This window comes from Lynx rufus, unplaced genomic scaffold, assembly GCF_022079265.1.
Source record: "Lynx rufus isolate CCGP_SWC_20201006 ecotype Redwood Valley unplaced genomic scaffold, mLynRuf1.p SCAF_2, whole genome shotgun sequence".
Taxonomy (NCBI): Eukaryota; Metazoa; Chordata; class Mammalia; order Carnivora; family Felidae; genus Lynx; species Lynx rufus.
Window position 1 is genome coordinate 169,363,824 of NW_025814834.1, and position 26,234 is coordinate 169,390,057.

At 39.7% G+C, this 26,234-nt stretch overlaps 1 protein-coding gene across 1 annotated transcript in view; it reads right to left on the minus strand.

The window, feature by feature from the left end:
- CACHD1 (cache domain containing 1) overlaps window positions 1–26,234 on the minus strand; it is a 211,788-nt gene that overhangs the window by 95,929 nt on the left and 89,625 nt on the right. Inside the window, exon 3 of the mRNA XM_047085076.1 lies at window positions 1,867–2,015. Coding sequence (XP_046941032.1) covers window positions 1,867–2,015 — 149 coding nt within the window. The remainder of the gene's footprint in view (window positions 1–1,866; window positions 2,016–26,234) is intronic.

A 26,234-nucleotide genomic window follows, 5' to 3' on the forward strand; every position in this document is an offset into this window, starting at 1 on the left:
CTATGGGAACAGAGATGAGGGAGAAGTGAATCCCTCCAGGGGCAAAGAGAAATAAAAAGGGGGGGGGGGGAGGAGGTATTTGAAAGCTATGGAAAGAGGCAAACTGTGGAGTTACTTCTTGAAACATTAATAGAAATTCACAAGGTGGGCCAGTAATGGGAAGAAGACATAGGGGATAGATTTCCAGGTAGAGGGCAATAGTTCCACTTAGGAATTTATGAAAACCTCCTATAGCCAGATAATTCTTTGTTCTGGAGGGTCTGTCCTGTGCATTACAGGCCATATAGACGCATCCCTGACCTCTACACACTAGATGCTAGTAACTGTTCCCCACCTTCCAAGGGTGACAACTGAAAATGTTTCCAGACATTGTCAAACATTCAAGGGGAAAGGGGGAGAAAAAAGGAGGATGGAAATCACCCCCGGTTGACAACCACAGTTTTAAGCGTAATTCTAGCTTCAAGGATTTCTCCCTTACTATACCAGCTTTTCTCCCTGTTCTGAAAATGTTTTCTTTGGTTCAAAACCCAAGTGAGCCCTCCTTTTCTTTTAGGTAAGAGAGAAATTGTCAAAAACACTAAGTTACTGATGTCCCAACTACAAAAAAGGACATCTTCTTTGATTACACCTAATAAAAAAAGAAATGTTCATGTGATATGGAAGCATGTAAGTAATAGGGCTAATATTTGTTCAGAACTACAGAGAATTTTCACAAATGATCACACTGAATACTCAAAACACTGTATGAAGTATTCATTATTGTTCCCTTTCTAGAGAGGAAGACAGGGTGGCTGAGACATCAAATACCCAAGACCATCTGAGTATTAGGTAAGATTCATAACCAGACAGTCCCATTCTACACTGTATACATTTTTCCATTTAGTTGAGTAAACGACTAGGAGCCTCTTTAGGCTGCAGAGAGAAAGGCTCATCTTAGTATCAAAAAGAAGGAGAATAAAATGACTTAAGGACGTCCTGCTACCTCCATACCCCACCAAGAAACTGTAAGTAAAAAACTGCTGATGGAAGCAAAACATTTAACCACCAAAAACTGCTGCATCTATCCCTTGCACGGCTCCAAGAGCACTCACTGTACAAAGAGGGGAATAATACATACCAATTATGGTAACATTTATACTCATAATCTTTAAAGTATGTTAACAGCTTTTAGCCATTCGAAATAGCCCTAGAAAATAAAGATTATTATCCACTGACAGAAAAGGCACATAATTAATTAATTAAGGTCACACGGCTAGAGACCAAGTAAAAATTAAGTTCTCTTACCTTTAGCTAAGTGTTCTTTCCACTACAAACAATTTCTACACACCCCTCCAAATATAAATATCACTAGGCCAATAAATAAAAATATCCCTAACCATACGGATACTAATTCTGTTTCATTATTATCTGAAGCCACATTTCCCGTTAGTGTAGACGTTATTTTTAAAACTACCAAAGAAAAAAGCGGGAATTTTTGTTACTCCTAATCAAAGACAAAAAGTACTCTCTTAAATTAGGCGAATTACTAGAAGCAATGAGACTAGCGTATTCATGACCCATTAGTTGACACATGACAAAATGTAATTTTCTAGACTTCATCAACTTTGTACTCAAGTAATATTTGATACTTCTGAAACTGAATTCCAACATGACAAAAAGGTGAGCAGGGAAGGTCTGGGAATTTCTTGGATACAGTATGTTGAGCCCCACTTCTTTAAAAATTACTCGTCTGTTTAAAGACAAAAGGCTTATTTAAGATAGAAATACTATTCACTTTGCAATAAACAAGCACAGGCATTTTGAATATGAATGGAAAGCAATTCAATTCCTGGTTTAAACAAGAAAAAAATATTTTTAAAGTCTTACTCCATCATGGAAGGTGGGATCGTACAGCAGTCTTGAATTGCAGTTAGAGGAGAGGTTAGGTGAGCCGTATAAGAAGCTTCTACGACTTGCTTGTTCCGGTTGACCACATCCAAGTAACGATTGAACTTCTCTCGGATTTTTTTGGCTAGCTGGGGGACAAAGGTAAGCAAAATAAATCGAAAGCCTAACGCAATAACCAACTGTGTTTTTTCTAATAAGCTCGTTAATTTGTGTCACAAGCTGCATGTATTAAACTTCAGGTAAAACTAACCACACATACGCACATCTCATTCCACTGTGTAAACTGAGGTAAAAATTGCAAAATGCCCAGAAGTCACAGAAGGATACTCAGACAACAAAACAATACCTGCCATCTTGTGATAGCTAATGACACATTATGGACTTCTCATGTGTTTGAATTCAACAGAAAAATACTGATCCATAAAATGTCTTATTAGACAAAGGAAAACAAAGTCTATTGATATTATTGTCAGCATGACAGTGGGCATTAGGTCTTAGAAAGCAACAACAGTGACTGTAAGAAAACAATCCACTATTCATGGTTCTGGATTCACACAGATTTTCAAAGGGGAAAATACGTGGAAAAGGGAAAGGACATTCAGTATCTTCTGCTACAAAACTCCAGGGGGCACCACTCACAGTCTTCCATGTGAATGGCAAATCCCTGGAGTTGTACAATGTAGACATCCCTATGAAACAAAATATATAGTTAGAAATATACTCCTGTTTGGTCTGTTACACCGTTAAAATGGACAAATGTCTTTCTTAACTGCTGTGAACAGAACACTTCATCATCATTTACTTTCATGTGGGAAAAACAAAAGCAAATTGATAAGCATACTGCTTTTTCCTCCATTGTTCCCATCAAATATCACAGCTTAATTATAGATCTCCAAGGAAAACAGTGTTGTTTTTCTTCCCCTTCAACAAAATGTTACCCAAATGAAATGACTGATAGAATTATAGCTAATTGGTTTTGTAGAGCTATTCATTATCAGCACACTAGAGGAGAACTAATCATCTCCTTTGGGTCATCAACTCACACAATCCAATAGCTTACAGGCTGAGAACATGAAGCCAAATCAGGATATCTTCATTTGTTATTTTCAAGCCAATTCCTCAATTCGATCTTGTCCCATTGATATTTGGGAGTTTTCAGAGTGTCAAATAACGTTCTCAGCCTTGCTATATATTGTACAAACTATAAGGTACAAACATCTCTACACGTAACAAGAGTATGAGTGTAACATTTAATTTGATAAAGGGCTGTCCCATTTTGTCTCACCGTTTTCAGAGGAGGTATTGTATGCCCCCCTAAATTGACAAATCCACCTGCAATTCTAATCCCTGAGCTAGAATTTATTTTAAAAAATTATGTTTTTCTTGCTGAGGTCTTTGAAACAAAATGTATAGATGCAGTTTAACTTCCCATCTTAATTTAGACCACTGGTGATTCTGCCTCCGAGGGGATTTGGCAAAGCTTAGAGATGATTTTGGTTACTAAAATGTGGTACAAAGTGCTACCGACATGTGGTAGGTGGAGGCCAGGATGCTAAGTAACAATGTGCTTAGCAAATGTGCTATTTTTTTCATGTTTATTTATTCGAGAGAGCGAGAGTGTGTGCACAAGCAGAGGAGGGGCAAAGAGAAAGGGAGAGAGAGAATCCCAAGCAGGCCCGTGCTGTCAGTGTGGACTGGACCAGGGGCTCAAACTCAACGAACCATGAGATCATGACCCTAGCTGAAATCGAGAGTCCGACGCTCAACCGAGGCACCCAGCGCCCCTGTGCTGGTTTTGAAACCACAGTGTGCTCTAATGGAATAATCCTTTTACCTGGACTCTTACAGTCAATGGATAGTTGAGGGTGAGAGACAGGGTAACAGATCCAGCTTGAAAACCTCAAGTATATTCTCACAGTGCCCTGCATTCCCCCCTCATAACATACTCTACACTTTAATGCTGTCATCTGTTTAATGTCTGGTTCCCACACTAGACTGTATGCTCTGTAAGAGCGGGTACTACTTGTGTTTTTTGTTCATCTCATTATCTTTAGCGCCTGCCTGGCATTGCAGGCAGACAATAAATATTTAATGAATTAATAAAAATTAAAGAAAAAAAAAACAACCAGTCACCAACCTTATCTTTTGGTCTAACGACCAACAACCTCTTTAAAAACTTGGACAACTTATTTAAAAACAACAATAGCCACAATATGTATTTCTGGGAACTCCATCAAGAAGAGCACGTTTTATCTTTTCTCTTTAGGCTCTGAAATAAATATCATTCATTTTCCACCTACAATACCAAGAATATAGCCCTTCCCTGTCCTTGGCAACAAATGTTCTGTAACAAGATAAAGATAAAATGTGCTTGAAAAAATGTAAATTCTAGGGGCACCTGGGTGGCTTAGTTGGTTGAGCATCTGACTTCAGCTCAGGTCATGATCTCACAGTTCATGAGTTCAAGCCCCACATCAGGCTCACTGCTCTGTTAGCTCGGAGCCTGCTTTGGAACCCCTGTCTCCTTCTCTCTTCATCCTTCCCCAGCTCACATTCTCTCAAAAATAAAAAATAAAAAGAGGAAATTTTAAATAAGATCTTCACAAACTCACTTCTAAAATGCAATTTGTGATCATTTTTGTCTTTCTTTCAAACACACACACACACACACACACACACACACACACACAAACATCTGAGAAATACCTGGTATTTCTTCTACATATTGGGAGAATTCTATCTTTGAACAAAGATCTAATTAAACCTGATATTTTATTTAAAAAAAATTTTTTTAACGTTTACTTATTTTTGAGAGGCTGGGGTAGAGAAAGAGAGTGAGCAGGAGAGGGGCAGAGAGAGAGAGAGAGAGAGACAGAGACAGAGACAGAGACAGAGAGAGGGAGGGAGATGTAGAATCCGAAGTAGGTTCCAGGCCTTGAGCTAGCAGCACAGAGCCCGACACGGGGCTCAAATTCATGAACCATGAGATCATGACCTGAGCCGAAGTTGGATGCTTAACTAACTGAACGCTCCCCAATCAGGATATTTTAATTTGTCTCACTGTCTACTTTTATATGAGCTAAAAATGATTTTTATTTTTAAATGTCTTTTTTTAAAAAAGGTATTTTGTTATAGTTAATAATAACTACAGGAAATTCAAATTTCGATGTTCGTGAAGTTTTACTGAAATAGTCATTTGTTTACCTGTTTATGGCTGCTTTCATTCTACAGTGGCAAAGTCGTTGCAATAGAGACTATGCAGCTTGCTTCCCTATAAGAAGTCAGAAGCCCTAACACATCCCAAGATAGAACCATAATCTTAGTAGTTTTACAAAAATTTGCAGCAATTTTTTTTTTTAACATTCTACTAAGAGGTGGGGGTCCATGCTCTCTCTCCACCCATTCCTTGAATCTGGGTAGAGTTATGATGGCTTCTACCAGTCAAGTATAGAGAAACTGACACCATGCAACTTCTGAGGCTAGGTCATAAGGGCCATGCAGCTTCCGCAGGTCTCCCTTGGAATGTTCTCAAGCTACCCTGCTATACCAAGACACACGAAGAGGCCACAGTTAAGTGCTTGGTTGGCAGCTCCAGTTGCTCAAGCCTTCAAGTCACCTCAGCCCAGGTTCCAAAGAGGAGTCAAGAAGCCTCCAGAATATTCCAGCCCCCAGTCTCCTCTGATGAAGCTCCACACATCATGGAGCAGAGATAAGCCACCCTTGCCATGCCTGGCCCGAGCTCCTGACCCACAGAATACACAAGCATAAAGAGATTGTTTATGCCACTAAGTTTGGGGTATTTTTTTATGTAGCAACACGTAACTTGAACACCCAAGATAGGCTGAATTCCGTTCCAAGATAAACATATTGAGGCTGAGCTATACAAAGCCATTCAGATCCAACTGTTCCATCTATACCATCAGAACGATCAAGACTGTAGTATCTGTTGCAAAGAGATCTTGGGGTTGTTCACAAAAGTCTAAGAGCTACTGCATAGTGGCAGTTACCACATATTATGCATAAGGATCCTACAATTTAGGGATCATTATTTTCTATCAATGAGGTGGTTTTGTGAAAGCCAGTCACCTAAACTCAGAACCATCCTGCCTATAAAGCCTGTGTGTATTCACTATCTGCTCCACACAAACCAAACTTAAAAGAAGCTTCAGTAGTGACTTGACATTTAAAAATATGACAAATCACACCGATGTGAGGAATGAAACTCTCATTAACATAACCAGCCAAGGCGCAGAGCCAGGGTGCAGAGTCCCCCACTACTGGGCTGTCTGTGGAACTAAACAGTTAGTTCCCTGCAGTGGGGTGTGTGGTGAGGGAAGGAAAGAAGGAAAGGGACAGAGGGAGGCACTGCAAGAAGGAGCAGGGCAGGGGCAAGTTGGGAATGTCTGCCTTCGGCCTCCTCGTTAGCATGGGCTGCATTTTAAATATATATATTTATGGGGGGGGGGAGGAAGGGAGAGAGGGAGAGAGAGAGGCAGGCAGAGAGAAGCCCGAGCAGGCTCTGTGCCACCAGCACGGAGCCCGATGCAGGGCTCAAACTCACGAGCTGTAAGATCATGACCTGACCCGAAGTCGGACAGACACTCAACCAAACTGAGCCACCCAAACGCCCCTCAAGCTGCATTTTTCCTCAGTGGATGCAGCAACTTGCACACAGAGCCCAGACACACATGACCCTTAACAAAAGGTCTCAAATGCAAGCCCCCCCCCACTTTGGTCAGAAGTTCCTGCCTTTCACGTGGTGAAACCCCATCTTGCCTTGTTAAAAAAAAAAATAATTGCCAATGTTTGTTGAGTGCTAACTATGTGGGGGCACTGTTCTCAGCATTTCACAAGCATGTCTCCATTTAGTCGTTCAAAGAACCATGGGAGATACACACATCTGCATTTTTTCCAGAAGCAGAAGCTGAATGTTCAGTAACTTGCTCAAGTTTACAAAGCTAGTAAGCAGTAGAGCTGGGATCCAAACACAGTCCTATTCTAACTTCAGGGCCAAAGGTGCAACCTGTGTGCAACACGGTTTCTCTCTGGAATACCCACAGACTAACAGCCCCCTCTTCCCACTTCTTTTCAAATCCATTTTAACAAATGCTATAAAATCTTGACAGATTACTAAAAGCCATGCACAGTCTCATTACTTTATAATAAAAATTAGACTTCTGAAAATACTTACCTAGAATTCTACATAATTCCTACGGAAGTCAAGACTTTGTGGAGGTTTAGAATTGAATTCTACCACCAGTATAAAAAAAAAAGAGGGCCAGGGCACCTGGGTGGCTCAGTCGGTTAAGCGTCCGACTTCAGCTCAGGTCATGATCTGATGGTTCCTGAGTTTGAGCCCTGCGTCGGCCTCTGTGCTGACAGCTCGGAGCCTGGAGCCTGCTTTGGATTCTGTGTCTCCCCTCTCTCTGTTCCTCCCCTGCTCACGCTCTGTCTCTCAAAAATAAATAAATTAAAAAAAAAAAAAAAAGAGGGCCAAGTTTGAAATAATGTATTCTCCAAAAACAAAACCTGTTATTACCTGTCACTATGAGGTCAGATACATCAAATGGTCTTAAATTGTTTCCAATTACTTAAAAAAAAAAAAAAAATTGTTCCAATTACTTCACGGTGTTTAACTTTGTTCATAACCCGGAAAGAGAACAGAGTGGATGCCCTGCTCTTTTCCTTTCAGAAGCAAGTTTCATAATTCAATCTAATCTTCCACGCTGGATTTTCATTCAATTTATCTGCCATCATGAGGCAGTACCATGCAGTTGTTAATTCCCATTTTACAACGGAAGAAACTGAGGCATATGGAACTTAAGGGCCCCTTGACTCCCATGTCGTGCTCCGGCCTCCCTTAACCCCACTGCCTGAGATGACCCCCCTGTGCCCTTCTGACAAGGAAAGGGGATAGTGGCTCACTGTGGAAACTTCAACTCATGCTCCACTGTGGGGCAGTTTTCTCTTTCTCACTCTAAAAGCAAGCTCTTTCAGCATACCAACCAAATCCAGGTTGCTCGGTGAGCACAACAATATCCATTTGAGTAAAGATAGCCCACAGAGAGATTAAATCCTGAATGTCTCTGTTAAACTAAAGAGGACCAGCTACCAACACAGACCCTTCCAAGAGGCCAGACAGATTCTGGGTCTGTAGCCTGCCATGATCCCTGCAGACAGAAGAAAACAAAGGACTTCTTAACAAAAAGCTACAGGTGGACCCACAATCCTCCTCAGTGTAATTAAAAACATTTTTCTTTCCACAGCCCAGCTTTCATCTTTTATCCTTCTTTATCCTCTCCCCCTTCATCCCTAAGGGGTTCCTGAATGCTGATGAGGCAACGGGACTAAAACCATCTTGTCATCTTTTGGGTCAATTCTTTGGCTAGCCAACATTCAGCCATGGGTCAAATGATCAGTAGGTAGCACGCCGGTCCCCATGGGAACGGATTCTAATTTGTCATCATCTCCAGTGACAACGTTTCATCACAACATCAATGAATTTCTTTCTTGCTGAATTTCACTTCCCTTAATTTTCCCATAGACATTTCTGTCATTTGCATACTTCCCCAGAGCCCCCCGTTTTTAAAGGTCTTTTTTTTTTTTTTTTTTACCTTAGCTTTAAACTTCTAAAGATTGGGGGTGGGGTAGGCACACAGTTCGAAAAAAGGTAAAAGAAAACAAAAATGCAAAGGCACAGTACACACTTTATTTATGTTTTTTCCCTAAAACTCAGAAGGAGTTTTGAATGTTAGGGAAAGCTTTATTTAAAATGCATAACAATGAAGCTGACAGGCACAGACAGGAAAGGTACCCTAGGGGACTGAAGATTCATAGCAAAATTCCTATTGAATGTAGAAGAGTTTAACATTTGACATTCAAAAACCTTTGTGCCGTGATAAGAATTTAATAGCTGATCCCCTTTTCTTTCAATTCCAGCCTTATTACTCAAGAATTATTATTTTTCCCAGCAGTTTCAGGATTTGGTTCTTTAAGCGTATGTGACATAGAAATAATTTTATGTATAGGCAAGCACAAATATTTAACATCTCTGAACATCACACTGCCACATTCCAAAGTTCAAGTGGAAAGCATCCTCATTGCTGCATGTTGCACACCGTATGCAGGACATAAAAAAAACGCTCTGCCCTTGCTAGCTATGAGTAATTAGCCATTACTACCAGTAATTATTAGTGACAGTTGTAAGAGCTCTCTCAATTTTCTGCTGGGAATTTGGGCGAGTTGACTTCCCCCTAGACTCAGTTTCCTCACGAGTAAAATGAGAACACTATTCGCCCTTTTCAAGGGTTTACTGTGATGTTCAAATGAAACAGTGAACATAGAAAGCCCATGATAAGCACAAAGGATTTTTATTGTTATAGCTCCGTCTCGACAGCAGCAAATGCACGTGATAGTGATAGAGAAATAATGTGGGGTCTAAATTTTCCAATAATAGAGCTCTAAGTGAAGGGAGAAGGGCTACCTGAACATTAACCATTTTATTCACTTAACTCATCCGCATGCTTGATCCTCCACAGGAAACCTGGCACAGGGTCAGCAGGGGAAGGAGGGAACATTTCCCCCCCCTTTAGATTAACAGCAAAATGGCACAAAGGGCTTAAGCTTTGGAGTCAAATAAATTGGAGTTAAATCCGGCTCTGTCGCTAACTAGCTAAAGGGAACAGGCACCTTATTTCTCTAAGCTTCAACTTAATTACCTCTGAACTGGGAATAATAACAGGTGCTTCATGATATTGTTTGAGAACTAAAAGGGCTCAGGTCTGTGAAGCAGTCAGCAGAGAAACGACCGTAAGAGCCAAATACTGACTGTTGCTATTGTTACTTAACCATTATTGTAGTTGTTATTGTTTGGGGGACTTGATGTACTGACTCAGGTACTTTGGAGAATCTTGAACAAAGAGTCAGGCTGGATGTGTTAACACTGGGCTATGACCTTGCTAGGGTTGTCAGTGCCTCGTTAAAAGCACTGTGTCCTGCAGGTTACATAATTACAGTCTGAAGTAACTCGGGATCCTTCTAGGATCTTCTTTCTAAACTTAAGGATCTAATGAGGACTTTTATTCTGGTCTTCTGCCTTTTTTACATGACTCGTCTTACATGTGCCTTCCCACAGCCCTAAGGAGCTGGGCAGAGCAAGTATTCCCTGTCCTGTTTCTACAGTCAGGAAATCTAGTCTCAGTGGTGTGCCCGGGCTCACACTGAGTGAGTGGAGACCATTTCTTCTAATCTCTAGCTCTGTTCTCTCTGTGCTACAAACTCCCCAAATTGCAGAAAACTCAACTTTCCCAGATCAAATTCAATTCAATTCATTCTTTCAGTCCCAGCCTGATTTTTGTGTCTTTGAATCCTCCTCAGACCCTTCTTTTCCAAAATCGCCTTGAATTAACTGAGCTGGACCCCTCATATCCTGCTTCACATTGTTCATTTTTCCTAGGTAAGGATCCCGCTTTCGCCAACAAACCAGGAGCATCACAACTAGCATTTATCGATTGCTGACCATGTGTTAGGCATTTTGAAAGTGCAACATTATGTGAAGTCTTTTAATTCTTGTAACAGCTCTTAGTAATTGCTATATGCTATTTTTAGTAGATGGTGCTGATAATTTGTCCAAGGTCACTCAGCTAATACTCAAATCCATGTTCATGAACACTACACTGCATTTTTATCTAACGTAGTACCTAGCATCTAGAAGAGACTTAAAAGAGTTCACTCACTACTGTAATCATTTGCCCTCATATAATACACCATTATTTGCCATATTGGAAAAATCTGCTTCCAGTTCTAGGAAAGGGCAGATAAACTAGGAATACTGTTCATATCTGGTTCAAGGCAATTAGAAACTCTGGGCCTGTCTAGTTCCCGATCCTGGGTAATATCAGCTGCTCTGGAGTAAGTCTTAATGAGAACAAGAACACCAGTTCATAGAAGGGATTCTGACGGCCAATAGCCATGGTTGTGATGTGGCTGCCCATTGACCACTAGGTTTGGGCTTCCTGTAATCACTCAGTAGAGCAAAGCCTGGGCATGGCAGACAACGATACAAGACAAGATAGATAAAGACCTATAGATGGAATAGGGCCAGTCTGACTCTCCAATGGCCCAAAGGGGCTTCAGGGTTGTCTGACGGATGTGTGGGAATAGCACATCCAGCGGAGAAGCAGGGCAGCCGCTGACAGACGAGCTGCAGGTGGACTAGGAAGATTTATTGCAAGGCTGTCTGGGCTCCAGGGTCACATACCCTGATCCTGTGAGAGGTGGGGCCCCTGTGGCTGAGCTGGGGAGGAGTGCAATGGAAAAAACAGAAGGCAAGTGCTGACATGCCAGAGAACCAGAGGCTGAGCTCTGGGAAACAGTTGAGAGTGGCAGCTTCTGTCTAAGCAAAATGCAGGTTTGCTTTAAAGGTTATAATGGGGTTTGCTTTGGGCAGCAGTTTGTGTTAGGTATTTCAGGAGAGTCATGGAAACACACACCCAAGACTCCTGAAAGCCAAGGTTATCAACTCAAGGGCTCAATGGGCTCTTGCCCTGTTTTTCACCCCACTCTGCCCTTAACAACCATATCATAAAAAAAGAAACAATGGGAAGGGTAGGCTTCAACCCACTTCTCACTTCATTCTGTAACAGGAGCCTCTGAGCTGAGGTTCCTTAAAACCAAAATAAGCACGTCCTCAGGCCTTCAAAGTTTACAGCCCATTCCTTTACAAAGGAACAAGAAGTTCAGCCTACTCTTGACCTTAGAAAAAACTGAGAGGCTGAGAAATGGGGAGCAGGAGGGAGAAGCAGGAGCCACAGCAGAGACTAACCTCTAATATTTAATTCATAACTTTCGAGATAAGTTTGCACAGGAAGTTAATTAGGGAAGAAAGGGGGAGAAAGATCTTGGGTTTGTGAACTCAGGAATTCTCTGGTGGCCTATGAAGGACACGCTCAATCGTGAAAATAAAAGAAAACCAGTCCCTTTACTCTTACTTTGTAAAGCCTGTATTTAGAGTACAAATATCTGTGTGTGACTTATCAACAGCAGGTGTAGCTTAGAAGCATTTCAGCTAATAGGAGGCCACCACTACTAGAGCCACTGGGGATCATCTGGGAGGGCTCTGGGACCGTGCAATTCTCCCCACACCCAATACAAACAGCACCTCCTCTCCAACCAACTCTGCAACCTGGGCCAGAGCCTGGCACGCTGCAGGGACTCAGGAAGTCTTTCCCATATAAATGAAAGTCAAAACGTGAGCTAACTCCAGTAACAGGCCAACTGACCACAGTGTTTTAGGGTTTCTTCACGGCCCGTTGAGAGCAGATCGATCAAACACTTGCCAGCAAGTGTCAATTAGCTCAGCAACAAAGTGGAAAGAGGACACTGGCAAGGGAACAAAAATCTACCAGCAAACACATTCTTACCCTTGACCTGCCAAGAACTTAGTAAATCCAAACCTTGGGAAGACAATCTTGAGACATAATGGCAGTGGGGGGGGGGGGGGAGGAGATGTTTCTATTTCCTCCTTTATTAATATTAACTTGACTTCTCTTTCCAGTGGACTATGTAACATACCATTTTAGGACTTAATACCTATTTCTTCTAATGACAGTAGAGCTTAATAAAGTAGGAGGTCTCTCCTAGTCCCCCATTACAAGGTAAGTCAGTTCAAGACCGAGCGAATGCACAGCATACTCCGTATTTGGAGTAACCAACTCCCACAACACAGATTCCGTTCAAAATCGAGGGGGGAAAAGCAGTACAGGAAAAAGCATCTTATAAACATTCGATTTCTTCAGCTGTTGAAGACTAGCCTTGAATATTCAAAATCATCGGAGTTTTGACTGCGGTGTGATAACTTTAGAAAGGAGAGCACACTCTCCGGGTCCTACCTTCCAACAGTGAAGCCAGTTTGTAACATACTTATCTCAATAGAGAAAAGGTACTTTCAGCTTCAGTTTCCAGATACGGGAGTAGTGGCAAAATAGCTTCTGAGATCTAGCGGCCTTTACAATGCAGGCGTATAGCTGTAATTATTGATACAGAGGCACAGGTTTTTTGCTGTTGCTGTTTTAATTAGGAAACAACCACGACACTCACACAGACCACTTAAATGAGGTGTAAATCCTGGATGCTAGCGGGAAATGCTATTAGGACTTGCTAGAAACAACAAAAAGTAATGTTTCCCATGTGGGTTCCAAACCAGAGGAATGAGGATATTTGCCTCAACCACAACAATTTTATTAGATCCTTCTCTGAACTATTCTGTCTGTTCCCTTGCCAACCTGCATCTGATCTCATTCTCCAACTCACAGTTGGATTTGGGAAGGTCTTCTCATCCCCTATCTGATGACAGGGAGGATTGCAAACAGAAGACTTAGGCCATGACTTGCTCTCCACTGGCTGTTTATTTGCGTAGGATTCACTGCTAACACCTTCCCCCATGTGCCTGACCGCGGTGTCAGACGATGTGACAGTGACCCTTCTCCATGACTTTGCAGAAGAACCAGCATGTACTTTGCAGCATATAAAAGGACAAAAGACTGCTTAAGCAACAACCAGTAAGAATGCCCATGAACAGCTATTTTAGTATGATCCTGACCTGACTGGTCTTCTAATATTAAAACAAAATTGTAGCTCTTGGTAAGATTCCATTTTCATCAATGTGTTATTTTATCAGTCCAGATTTTCAAAATGCTTAGCTAATTCAGAAGCTCTTGATATGAGCAGCAGTTAATTCCTTCACATCATTACCACAAGTATTTCCTATTGCACCAAGGAACAGATTAGGGATGAGGTGGTCCCTGCTCTTACGAGTCTCACCAGGTTTTCGAATATACTCTGGGTTGAGTTTCTGTGTGTGCATTCTGCCGGTGGAGATGATTTGAGGTTATTTTTCTAGTAGGAGCAGCAGTTTTGGGTGGATTCGGAGAAATCTTGGCTGCTACTTTTCTCCCCAGCATTTCTGAGTACTCTCCAACCTACAGATACTGGAAATGTGTGTATAAGGGGCTTAATTGTTTCCATTTTTAGTGCAATGTTCATTTCTCATGGTGAAGTCTTCCTGGCTTCTAGAATGAAGACTTTCACTCAGTCTATTCCCTTCTAATTAAAGGAAGTCTGAGTAAAAAGCCCAGGCTTATACTTTTCAAGGTTCTGCTTTACTGAAAGAAGGCATTTGCACACATACGGATTGCAGGGTTATGTGAAAACCTGGGGCAGGGAGAGGTGCAGACATGGTGGGAGCTTGGATGTCTTTTCCTGCCCTGCCCCAAAGGCTTCACCCTCGTGCTCCTGGCGACAAAGTACTCTCTCCAGTGATGCCTGCCTGCAACACCTCCTCCCTGCCTTTGCTGCAGGAGAGAGGGTATCCACCCCTTCATTTGCTCTCTCTTCAACAGGGGGAACACAATGTGTGGGAATTAAGGGAACTGGGAAATGGATTCTTCTGGGTTTTGCCAGAACTGCAACAAAAAACCTAGAATTAGAATTTTTAAGCCTTAAATATTAGTGTATGGTGGGGGGGGGGTGCGGAGAGAGATTTCCGTTTTCTATCACTGAGATACAAGTGTATGTACAAATGTAAACATGAACTATAAATATGTGCACAGAATATAATTCACATGTATAAACGATATAGCATTTTTAGGTGTTCAAAGAAAGCACACTATATAAGATGTGTGTGTACCCGTGAGGTGTGTATGTGTGCAAGCGGGATTATCTCAGCTTATCTCAACACCAGGCACATACATTGGCTAAGGTACAGTACGTATGCCTGAAGCCAGCTGGTCTATATTTGGTGCAGGAATTAAATCTTTCATGCATGCATACAGCCATATTTTAACTTCCAAGTATGTACAAGCATACGGAACATATGCTGCATATTTTCCTTAAAATGTAAACAAGATAAATAGTTCAAATTCCAAAATGTTGTTTATTAAGTACTGAGTTATGCAGCCATCAAGCTGCTTTCTCTCTCCGGGGCCATCTTGTTTTACCCTAATAAGCTGAGCAGTTCCCCAAGTATCCCTGATTATTGTCAGAACTTCACACCCGGGGAAAAGCCAGGAGTTCTGAGAGGTAGTGAAGGGCTTGCTACATTCTCCAGGGAAGCTATACTGACAAAAGCTTTACCAACCAAGCTCTACACTGGGAAAGCCATAGAGGTAACCAAGTCCTACTTGTGCGTAACAGAAGAGAAGCTCACTCTGTTAGACTTTAATCCTGAGTGCTAACCTGACAGCTGCAGTTTTCCCACTTACTCCATTAGCTAAAAGGTCTTATTTAGGGGGTACTCATTTACAAAAAACACCACCAACAAAACAAAACAAAAAAAGCCAAAAGCCGAACAGAAATTCCATCATGACACAAATTATAACCAACGGTCTTAGGGTTATGTTCATAACAGAATAATGATGAATTGTGAACATGAAGAGTCAAAGACTTCATTTATTTTTACATCTTGTTTATGTTCCTGCAGGATGATCCATTAGTAATATAATGCTCTTCCTCATGAGGCTCAAGTTACATCCTTATGATTTATTAGAGTTAAAGGAACTGTCACTAACCGTCCAGAAGGCACCCTGTTCATGGTTTTACTCGCATCAACTGAGCATTTAAACTCCATCTTTTCCTTGTTCAGCAGCTAAGTATTCATCATAGTCCTTACAATGTTTAGACATACTCCTTTCTTTTTTTTTTTTAAAGTTTTTTTTTATGTTTATTTATTTCTGAGACAGAGAGAGACAGAGCATGAGTGGGGGAGGGGCAGAGAGAGAGGGAGACACAGAATCAGAAGCAGGCTCCAGACTCTGAGCTGTCAGCACAGAGCCTGACGTGGGGCTCGAACTCACAAACCGTGAGATCATGACCTGAGCCGAAGTCGGTCGCTCAACCGACTGAGCCACCCAGGCGCCCCTAGACATACTCCTTTCTTACTTTGCTTGATATGTAATACTTTTGGGAAAGTATTCCTTTTAAAATATTGAAGACCTACAGAAAACCAGCAGTGGAATTAGTATGAAAAGCAACATCAGAACACGTTGATTAAAATCCTGGTCATATCACCTAATTCAAGATCGATTTGGGGAAATTACTTAATAGCTAAGTCTCAGTTTCCTCAACTCTACAACAGGAAGAGGAATTGTATTTGTATCACCAAGTTTTAGTAAAAATTTAATGAGATAACGCACATTAAGCAGAATTTGTTCAAGGAACACAAATTGTCGTGTCAAATAACCTTTTTCCCGAAGGCAACAAAATCTAGGTACATACCAGTTCTTGCACCCACCCCTATTTATTAGAATTCTAGAAAAAATACATAATTTGAACGGAAAGTACTGCCACATTAGATGCGATCCATAATCTATTCAGACCACCGCTCAGTCTCTTATAAATACAATCAGAAAGATATTTCCCAAAGAGGGCATTTCTGTCCTTGGGGCCATCACCTGCAAGAGATTATCAAGATACACCAAATATATGAACATATGTCTCCTGTGATTTAACTGTGTCCTTGAGATAAGCTCTTTGTTTCTCTTCCTACAATGCCAAGGATATAGTAAGTCCTCAACAAATGTTTGCTGAATTCATTAACTGCCTACCACTTACCAGAGGTATGCTCAGAATCTCCCCTTCAAGAGATCATACTCTAGTTTATCCATTCATTTGCAGTATCTATAAAGCACTACACAATTATTCTGACAAGGTCCCTGCACTCAGTTTATTTTTAGAGGAGGTACAAATACCACAAAATTTTCTCTCTGCTATACGAACATTTATTTAATATTTTCTTACCTTTTCCAAAGTTTAGGGAGTATCTCCTAATCACAATATTTTTGCATTTCTTTTAAAACAAATTCAGACTCAACCTTGCACGATTATTTTTGGAAAGCAGAATGAAGTAGTTGAATCGTTTGTAGAGCTTTCCTTTTTTAAAAGGATAGACCATTTTTAAAAATACAACTGTATACTAAACTCCAATATATCAAACAAGGAGGGTGAATTGCTAGAGAAAGAAATGGAGAGAAAAAAGAACTTCATCCCTTACATTCTACAACAGCCTCTGCAGTACTTTTCCCATATCTTAGGAAAACAAAATTTGGAAAATACGTGGTGGAGGACTGGATCTAAATTTACGTGAATTCAAAATCAAGTTCTCTAACCTCTTAAGTGATGTTGGGCAAGGTATTTACCTGTGCATAATTTTCCTTGTCAGTAAACCCTATGGAGCTTGTTTTGAGGATTATTATTTCCCTGCAGCAATTATTACCAAGTACCTACCATATACTACATGTAGATACTTTTTCCTGGTACTGAGGGCACATCAAGGAATGAACCAGCTCTGCCCTCATAGGGTTTATATTCTATTAGGAAATATATACAATAAGGAAAAATAAACATATATAGAAGTCCTAGGTGATAAATTATAAGGAGATAAAACAGAGGTAAGAAGAGGGGTGCAGTTAAAAAATTTATAAATGGGGCTCCTGGGTGGCTCAGTTGGTTAAGCGTCCAACCTCAGTTCAAGTCATGATCTCACGGTTTGTGAGTTTAAACCCCACGTTGAGCTCTGTGCTGACAGCTCAGAGCTTGGAGCCTGCTTCAGATTCTGTACCCACCCTCCCAGTCCCTCCCCCACTCATGCTCTGTCTCTCTCAAAAAATAATCAGACATTACAATTTTTTTAAATAAAGAAATAAATTTATAAGTGAATGGCCAAGGAGGGCCTCACTGAGAAGGAACACTGAGCCAAGACTGAAGGACGTAAGGGGGAAAAACCATGTGGCTATACAAAATTTAAGGGTAGTGCTTAATAATAAATATTCAGTAAGTGATGTCAATTATCATAACCAATATAAAGAAAACACTAAACTAGAAAAATTCTGTCATTGCCACTTTAACAAACCTCTCTGACACAGTTGTCTCATATGGGAAATGGGATAATGATACCTGTACTGTTTACGATGTCATTAAGACGATAAAATGAGAAAATATACACGGATATACTAAAAAATACACACATAAATATTACAACTATCACATCCTCTCTTATACCATTTTTCCAAAATGACAGACCGCCATCCCATCTTATTAACAAGGCATAAGTAGCCCAGGAAGAGGGTTTCTAAGATAAAAATGAATTTGTCTTTTGGAAAGTCAGCCTAAGAACAGTAAGAGCTGAAACAGACCTAGATTAGTTTCCAATCAAGGAAACCTAAACAACCAGCTCAATTTGCTACAACTCTAGTTTGAGAGAGTATCATCTGTTTGCTCTGGGCTTTGGCTGATTCATTATAAATTCCCCATCTGTGTGGCTTCACTAGCTCTCCGCCTTTATTTTACCTTCCTACAAATTTAGTGCCTTCTGTTCACTCATTCAACAAAAATTTAGTGAACACTTACAGTAAACACAGAGCCAAGTGTAGATTTGGGTAAGTGGGTGAACTAAACCAGGGCTCAGCCTAAATAAATCTCCCGGGGACAGGTGGGGGAAAGGTGAGGGGCAAAGAAAGGGTGGAATCCATCTACACCACCTCCAGGATTCCTCTACTCTAGACAAGTCTGAGCCTTGAACATACTTCACTAGGTAATGACAAACAAAATGAGAGCCTGCAGGCTACTACCACACTAGGTTATACTTCGCAGGGCAACCCCAAAACAAATCCAGATTCTGGGAATATGAATAATGAGGTGCAAGAGGATCTCTGAACACTTCCTTCAACAAATATTCATGAAACGCCTACCCAGTACCAGGCCCGGGAAGTCAGAATTCAAAGACAAGATTCCCAAGTGCTCAGCTCTTCCTTACCTCCTCTTCTTGTCTACCATTGTCCCCTTTCTCCCTGTGTGGTTCAGTGCACAGTTCAACAACATAATCAGATTCTCCTACAGTGGAGAGTTTTTGGCAAGAGAAATATAGAAGTAATACAAATGCAAAGCTGATAGAAACCCATTGTCCAGTCTCTCATTTCTCAACTAGCATGGCTTCTATTTAAGGCTCCCACTAGTCCCTTCCAAGGTCTTTCTGTGGTCATTCTCTCCTAGAAATTGACTTTCTAAAATTTACAGATCTTTTCTTACAGACCTTACCTAAGAGGATTAAGTAACACACCAAGAATAACAATCTTCCATTAGAGTACTCTTATATTCACACTCTACTTCCTTTTAGTATTCTGAAAAGAGAACACAAAATACTGAAATGGCTAGTCTGTGCCAGATGTGTAACTTTTTCAACAATTGTGCAGAACAGACTGCTACCCCCATTTTATAAATAAAGCTGATGTAGACACAGGAAAGGTTAAGTATCATGCCAAAAATCAAACAGATCGTAAATAACAGAACCTGCTTGGAACTCAAGTTTTCCATATCAAAAGGCAAGACTCTTTAGCTTTCCATCCCAAGCAGCCCCATCCAAAAAAAAGTGGAAGAAAGTTTCCTAACCTTTCTGGCCTTGTACCCACGGTCTCTGAGGTCCCTTTCTACTCTAAAATTTGAAAACAGTATACTAGTTAGAACGGACTATTTACATTTTAGCACCTGGAGTGCCATCTGTCTAAGATTGACTACTTCTATTCATAATGACTTCGAAGAGCCATTGTGTGTTTGTCCTGCTACAGAGTATTTTTCTTCTCTAATGAATAAAGGATATAATTTTGTGAAAGATCTAGATCTTGCTAATCAATTGCTTTCACCTAGTCCAAATTCTTCATGACTGGTGCCCTGAGTTTACACTTAGATAAAAGAATAATTTGGAGCAATAGCACCTGCTAAGTATCAATTTCTTATAGAACAAATGTGTTTCTCGTTTACTCCAATAAATTGTATCTGGTGAAATAAAACATCACATTTTAAGTCTTTCAGGTAAGGGGTGCCTGGGTGGTACAGTCAGTGGAGCATCTGACTCTTGGTCTGAGCTAGGGTCATGATCTCACGGTTCATGAGTTCGGGCCCCACATCAGGCTCTGTGCTGATGGTGTGGAGCCTGCTAGTGATTCTGTCTCCCCTTCTCTCTGACCCTTACCCACTTGTACACTCCCTTTCTCTCTCAAAATAAATGAATAAAAACTGAAAAAATTTTTTTAAATCTTTCAGGTAAAATTTTCAGTATCAAATAACAATTCATAAAAATAACTAAGAACTATAGACTTCTACCAGAATGTATGTTAAATGCTAAAATGTTTTGAAACACAAATAACAGACTAGTAGTGTGAGTCCAATCAACCCACTTGCCTGCTAAAACCAATACAAAGAAATCAACTGTCCTAACAGGAATATATCAGAATCCAAAGCTTTCCAGTTTCCAGGATACAATCCAAATTTTTTGACATCAGAAGGAAAACAAAACAAAAAGTGTGACCAATGTTCAAGAGAAAAGCGTCAACAAAAATCAAGTTCAAGTATTTGCAGATGTTAGAACCAGCAGACAGGATTCTAAAGCAGCTTTTTTAAATATGCTCAAAGACAGAAAGGAGAATATGCTTGCAATGAGTGAAAAGAAAATCTCAGAAAAAAATAGACTTTCTTAAAAAAGAAACAAATGGAGGGGTGCCTGAGTGGCTCAGTCAGTTAAGCATCTGACTTCAGCACAGGTCATGATCTCACGGTTTGTGGGAGTCAAGTCCTGTCTTGGGCTCTGTGCTGAGGGCTCAGAACCTGGAGGCTGCTTCCAGTTCTCTCTTCCTCTCTCTTTGCCCCTTTCCCTCAAAAATAAACAAACCTTAAAAAAAAAAAAAAAGGAAAATGTAGAGTTTAAAAATCTGATATCTGAAGTTTTAAAAATCTATCTGTGGGAGCGCCTGGGTGGCTGAGTAAGCAGAGCATTTGACTTTGGCTCAGGTCATGATCTCATTGTTCATGAGTTTGAGCCCCACATCGGGCTCTGTGCTGTCAGTGCAGGGCCCGCTTGGGATCCTCTGTGCCCCCAACCCCCGTCTCTCCCCTACTCACACTCTCTCAAAAATAAACCATTAAAAAAAAAATCTGTGGTGGTCAATAGCAAATTGGGGATAATTGGAGTAAACGTAAAGATAGATTAATAAAAGTTATCTAAAAATCAGAGGAGAAAAAAATTTAAAAAGGACGAGGAGGAGGCATTATCTGAGGAACTCGTGTAGTAAAATATCAAAAGATCTAGCATACATGTAATCAGAGTCCCAGCAGGAGAAAAGAGAATGAGGTAGAAAAAATATGTGAAGAGACAATGATCAAAAAGTCTCCAAAAGTGATGAAAACCATACATTTATAAGTTCAGAAAGCTCAAACATCACAGAGGATAAATAAATATAAAGACTACTATGTCCAGACAGCCATAGTAAAATTGCTGAAAACCAAAGACAGAGGGAAAAATCGTCAAAGCAGCTAGGGGATGTGAGTGGGGCAATATTACATACAAAAACAACTTTAACTGACTTCTCATCAGAAGTGCAGCCCAGTACACAGTGGAACATCATTAGTACACTAAAAGAAAAAAAAAACAACACTACCAAAAAACCCTGTCTGTCTAGAATCCAGTCTCAAGCAAAAACGTCTTTTAAGAAACAGGCAAATAGATACACTTTCTGAGAACAAGAATAATAAGAAACAAAGAATGTCACCAGAAAATCTTCATTACGAGGCAATACTAAAAAAAAGTTCTCAGACTTAGTATCAGTTGATGATCTTTAGAAAGAAATGAAAACTTACTGGAAATGGTAAGTATACAAGATTTATTTTTCTCTTAATTATTAAACACATTGGACAGTTTAAAGCAAAAGATACAACATTCTCTTGTGAAGTTTGCAATAGATATAACTCTAGCATGAAGGATAGCAGTGGGGAAATGGACCTATAAAGTTGTGAGAGTTCTAGATGTTACACGAAGTGACAGAATATTAACTCCAAATAGACTGTAGTAAGTATGTATACGGTAATTTATGGAGTATAAACTTAAAAATACCTAAAGAAATATAAATATAGCTTAAAAAACCTAAAATAGATTAATATGAAATTGAAAAAAAATTTAAAAGAGTGGAAAATGAAAAATCAAACAGTTGACCAAATTCAACAATCAAATTAAATGTTAATTGACTAAACACTCCCAATTAAAAGACAAGTTGTCAGATAAAAAAGAAATTTTCTGGGAGCCTGGGTGGCTCAGTTGGTTAAGCCTCTGACTCCTGGTTTCAGCTCAGGTCGTGATCTCATGGTTTGTGAAATTGAGCCCTCCATGGGGTTCTATGCAGACAGCATGGAGCCTGCTTGGATATTCATTCATTCATTCATTCATTCATTCATTCTCTCCCTCTCTTTCTCTTTCTTTCTCTCTCTCTCCCCCCCCTCCCTCCACCTCAAAATAAACAAACATTTTTTAAGAAGCCTCAACTATATTCTGTTTAAGAAACACACTGTTAGCAACAGAGGCACTGAAAGTAGATGGTTGTGAAAAGACACGGTGCAAATCGTAAGCCAAGAAAGGCTGGAGTGGCCATATTAATATCAGGTTAAAGAGACAACAAGAAGAAGCATTGTAACCAGAGATAAAGAACAACATTTCATAATGTCAAAACAACAACTCATCAGGAAGACCAAACAATTTTAAATGCATGTGCCCAATAATGAAGCCTCAAACTATAGAAGGCAAAAACGGGCAGAATTAAAGGAGAAAATATACAACTCCACCAAAACAGATATTAACAATCCTCTTGGCAATGACAGAATTAGAGAAAATAAAAATCAGCCCCAAAGTAAATGATCTGAAATATCAACCTGTTTATAAAGAATGTAACAGCAACTGCAGAACACACATTCTTTTCCAGTTTATGCAGTATATTTACCAAAACAAATCATATGCTGAGCCATAAAACCCAACCTTCAATAAATTAAGGAACATACACAGAATATGTTCTTTGGCCACATTGAAATCAAATTAGAAATTAGTAACAGTTAAGACAGGTAAGAAAACCTTAAATGTTTTGGAAACTGAACAACACACTGTAAAGTAATCCATGGGTCCAAGAAGACATTAGAAAATATTTAAAAACCGAACGATAATGAAACCATGATATCAAACTTTGTGGGATGTAACAAAAGCAGTGCTCAGAGGAAAGTCTATAGTGTAAAATGGTTCTATTTGAAAAAAAGAAAGGTATAAAAACCAATGACCTGAAATTCCAATTTAAGAAGAGAAAGACCAAAATTAACTCACAACACAAGGAAGGAAATAATAAAGAGCTCAAATCTGTGAAACAGAAAATGAAGAAGATTAATGAGGCCAAGTTCAAGTTTAAAAAACTTGGTCATCACCAATTTGCTTTGCCATTTGTTCTCTCTCTCATTCTCTGTTGGTCTAATTTATCCCACTTAATGGAGCTTTTTTTTTTTTCAAAGAACGAGCATTTTGTTTTACTGATTTTTATGTTCTTTTAGCCTACAGATATTAAAAGGACAACACAATATTATACTTTTATGCCAACAAATTTGACAACCTAGATGAAAAAGATAAATTTCTTGAAAAAATCCAGTTGCTAAAATTGACACAAAAGGGAACAGAAAATCTGAAAAGGAAAAAAAAAAATCAAATCTCCTCACTAAATCCCGGCTGCAAAACCCAAAGACCTACAGCTATTAAAGAAACTGATGATCAAAACCCTGCCCACAAAGAGTGCTCCAAGCCCAGATGGTATTCTGGGTGTGTTGTACCAAACATCAAAGGAAGGAATACTACCAATGCTATATTCTTTTCAAAAGTAAAGGAGGAGGGAATGTTTCCAAACTAGTTTTATAAAGCCAATACCCTAAAACCACAGTGATAAGTAATAAGGGGCTGCTGGGGCAGGGGGAGTAGAATCCAGGTAAAGGAAAATCAGGAGTGTGGCAGGCAGGGTGGGCTGCATTTTTAAATATGGTGGTCCTCTCTTTCAGCAAGTGACGTCTGAGGAAGAAATACCTGAAGCAGGCCAAGGCCCTTGAGGAAGTATGTCTGCACAGCAAAGCCCTAAGGCAGAAATATGCCAAACAACATCAAGGAGGTAAGAGTGGGATCCTGTAGGCAAATGTGTAAGTTATCAACACAATGCAAAGGATGACCTCTTAGTACTAATGTTCATCAAATACAATGAGGACCCTGGATTTAGCAAAGTGGGCATCACCGGTGACCTTAAAGAGAGAGGTTTTGTGGGACTGGTTGGGCTGGAGAAGGTTTCAGAGAGAATGGGAAAACTGGATTTATGGAGTATATAGACACCTCTGGTGATGCTTTGTGCTTCAGAGGGAAAGAAAAAATGGGGCAGTACATGGAGAGGGAAGTGGGGTCAAGGGTTTTTTGTTTGTGTTTAAGACAGGAAAACAGCAGGTTTCTATGCTGAAGAAGAAGATCCTAAAGAGTTAAACGGATACCCTGTAAGAAAAGAGTACTGCTAGAGGCAAGCTCTTGGCCCGAGGTCAGGTTCGTCTCACACAGAAATGATGCGCTTACCGTGATCTTGCCTGTCCCCTAAGAATTCTGAGGTCTTCTAAAATCAGCCAGTGACATCAATACTTTATGACATATGGCATTATGAAAATATGTTTGCTATTTCATTGAATGATTAACATAAATAATTACTAGAGCATTGGAGAAAGTTAGACCAAACTCTTGAAACATGTCCAAGGTGCCTGTGATTTCTTTAGTGATCCAAAGGAATGCTCCAAGAGGCTCTTTCTCTTTTGTTTCTTCTTCACTGCTTTGTGTTTCATGGACCATTTTTGCTCTCTTTGGGGCACTTGATCAAAAATTTCTTTTTCTTGATTCAGGTTCAATTTCATATAATGCCTTTATATGTGCTCATACAACTTCATTTCTCAAGGTTTTAAAAAATGGAGTCTATGGCAAATGCTCCCTTTAAGAATGTGTGCATGGGATTTTTATTTTCCTGAGGCTGTTGCCACAGATTTTTGGCACTGATACTACAGATACTGAACTAATTAAAGATTTAAAACACATTGTTAGGCATTTAGAGCCACACTCTGAAGGTTAATTTAAAAGAAATAATTAGAAAACTCAAAGCAAATTCTGTCCCGTAGAGAGAGTTTTGTGGTAAGAGTCAAGAATCACAAAATGTTTTTATTAGTTTTAATTACTTTGCTCTCCTAACCAGGAAGATATTAACAACACACGAGATTTACTGCCAACTTATATAGTATGCACAAGTCAGATCCAACACTCAATAAGAATTGATTAGTAAGGCAGGAGGGTAAGAACCCATGAGGCTCTAGTTTTCATTACCCCAATGGAGGAATGATGGATAGCAAAGTCAAGTCAGGATTCAAGAGCCTACAAAATATACCAAAACATGCACTAAGAAGTGGTTCGGTAAAGACTGAGCTAAAATGGAGTGCAGAAGTTAATAATCTACTTTGAATTAACTAGCCTGTTTTTGGCTTATCAAACAAATCTTATAAGAAGTTATGATTCTTCTAACAATAATAATGACATGATAATTCTCTCCAAATACTGGATGCAAAAGAGGCATAAGATCTGTATGTTCAGGGTTCTTCCAGAGGGCAGACTGGAGAGACTGGTGAAAAGTTAAAAGTACATTGTGGGTCAACATAAAAAAGAACTTTCTGAGAATCAGAGGAGACAAAGGAGTAGGTGTTAATTCTTCATTTGAATTACTCAGAAACAAAGAAAAATTTAGCAGAGACTCCTATTTTGAACTGGAACTACAAATTTTAAATTTATTAAAGTTTTATTTAGTTTTTTTGAGAGAGAGCAAGCAAGCGAGCAGGTGAAGGGCAGAGAGAGTGAGAGAGAAAGAATCCCAAGCAGGCTCCACACTGTCAGCATGGAGCTCAATGTGGGACTTCAACCCACAAATGGTAAGATCATGACCTGAGCCGAATCAAGAGTCAGATGCTTAACTAACTGAGCCACCAAGGTGCCTCTGAAAATACAGATCTTAAAAATAAACCCTTAAAATAAAAATAAAAATAAAAAAACCCTTAAAATAAAAATGAAACCCTTAAAATTAAAATAAAAATTTTTTAATAAAAAATTAAAAAAATATATAACTTTGTGTCAAACTTATTTTGAAAACTAGCTGACTTAATAGTCTAATGACTACAAATAACTTATCTCCTAGAGCTTCACTCTGCTCATCTGTAATAAGGATAGCTTTCCTTCAAGGTTATTTAGGGAAAAAAATCAATGTGGTAAGCGTCAGTGTTCCATAAGTGTTCAATCAATTGCTATAATTCTAAAAAGTTATTAAAGGCTTCCAAATTTGTTCTACAGTTAGATAAATAAAGCAATGACATCAGTCCAGGAAAACAAAACAAGTCTCGTGTTTGAAAAGAGCTGACGGAAGGACATGTATCTGTTACTTCAAGGA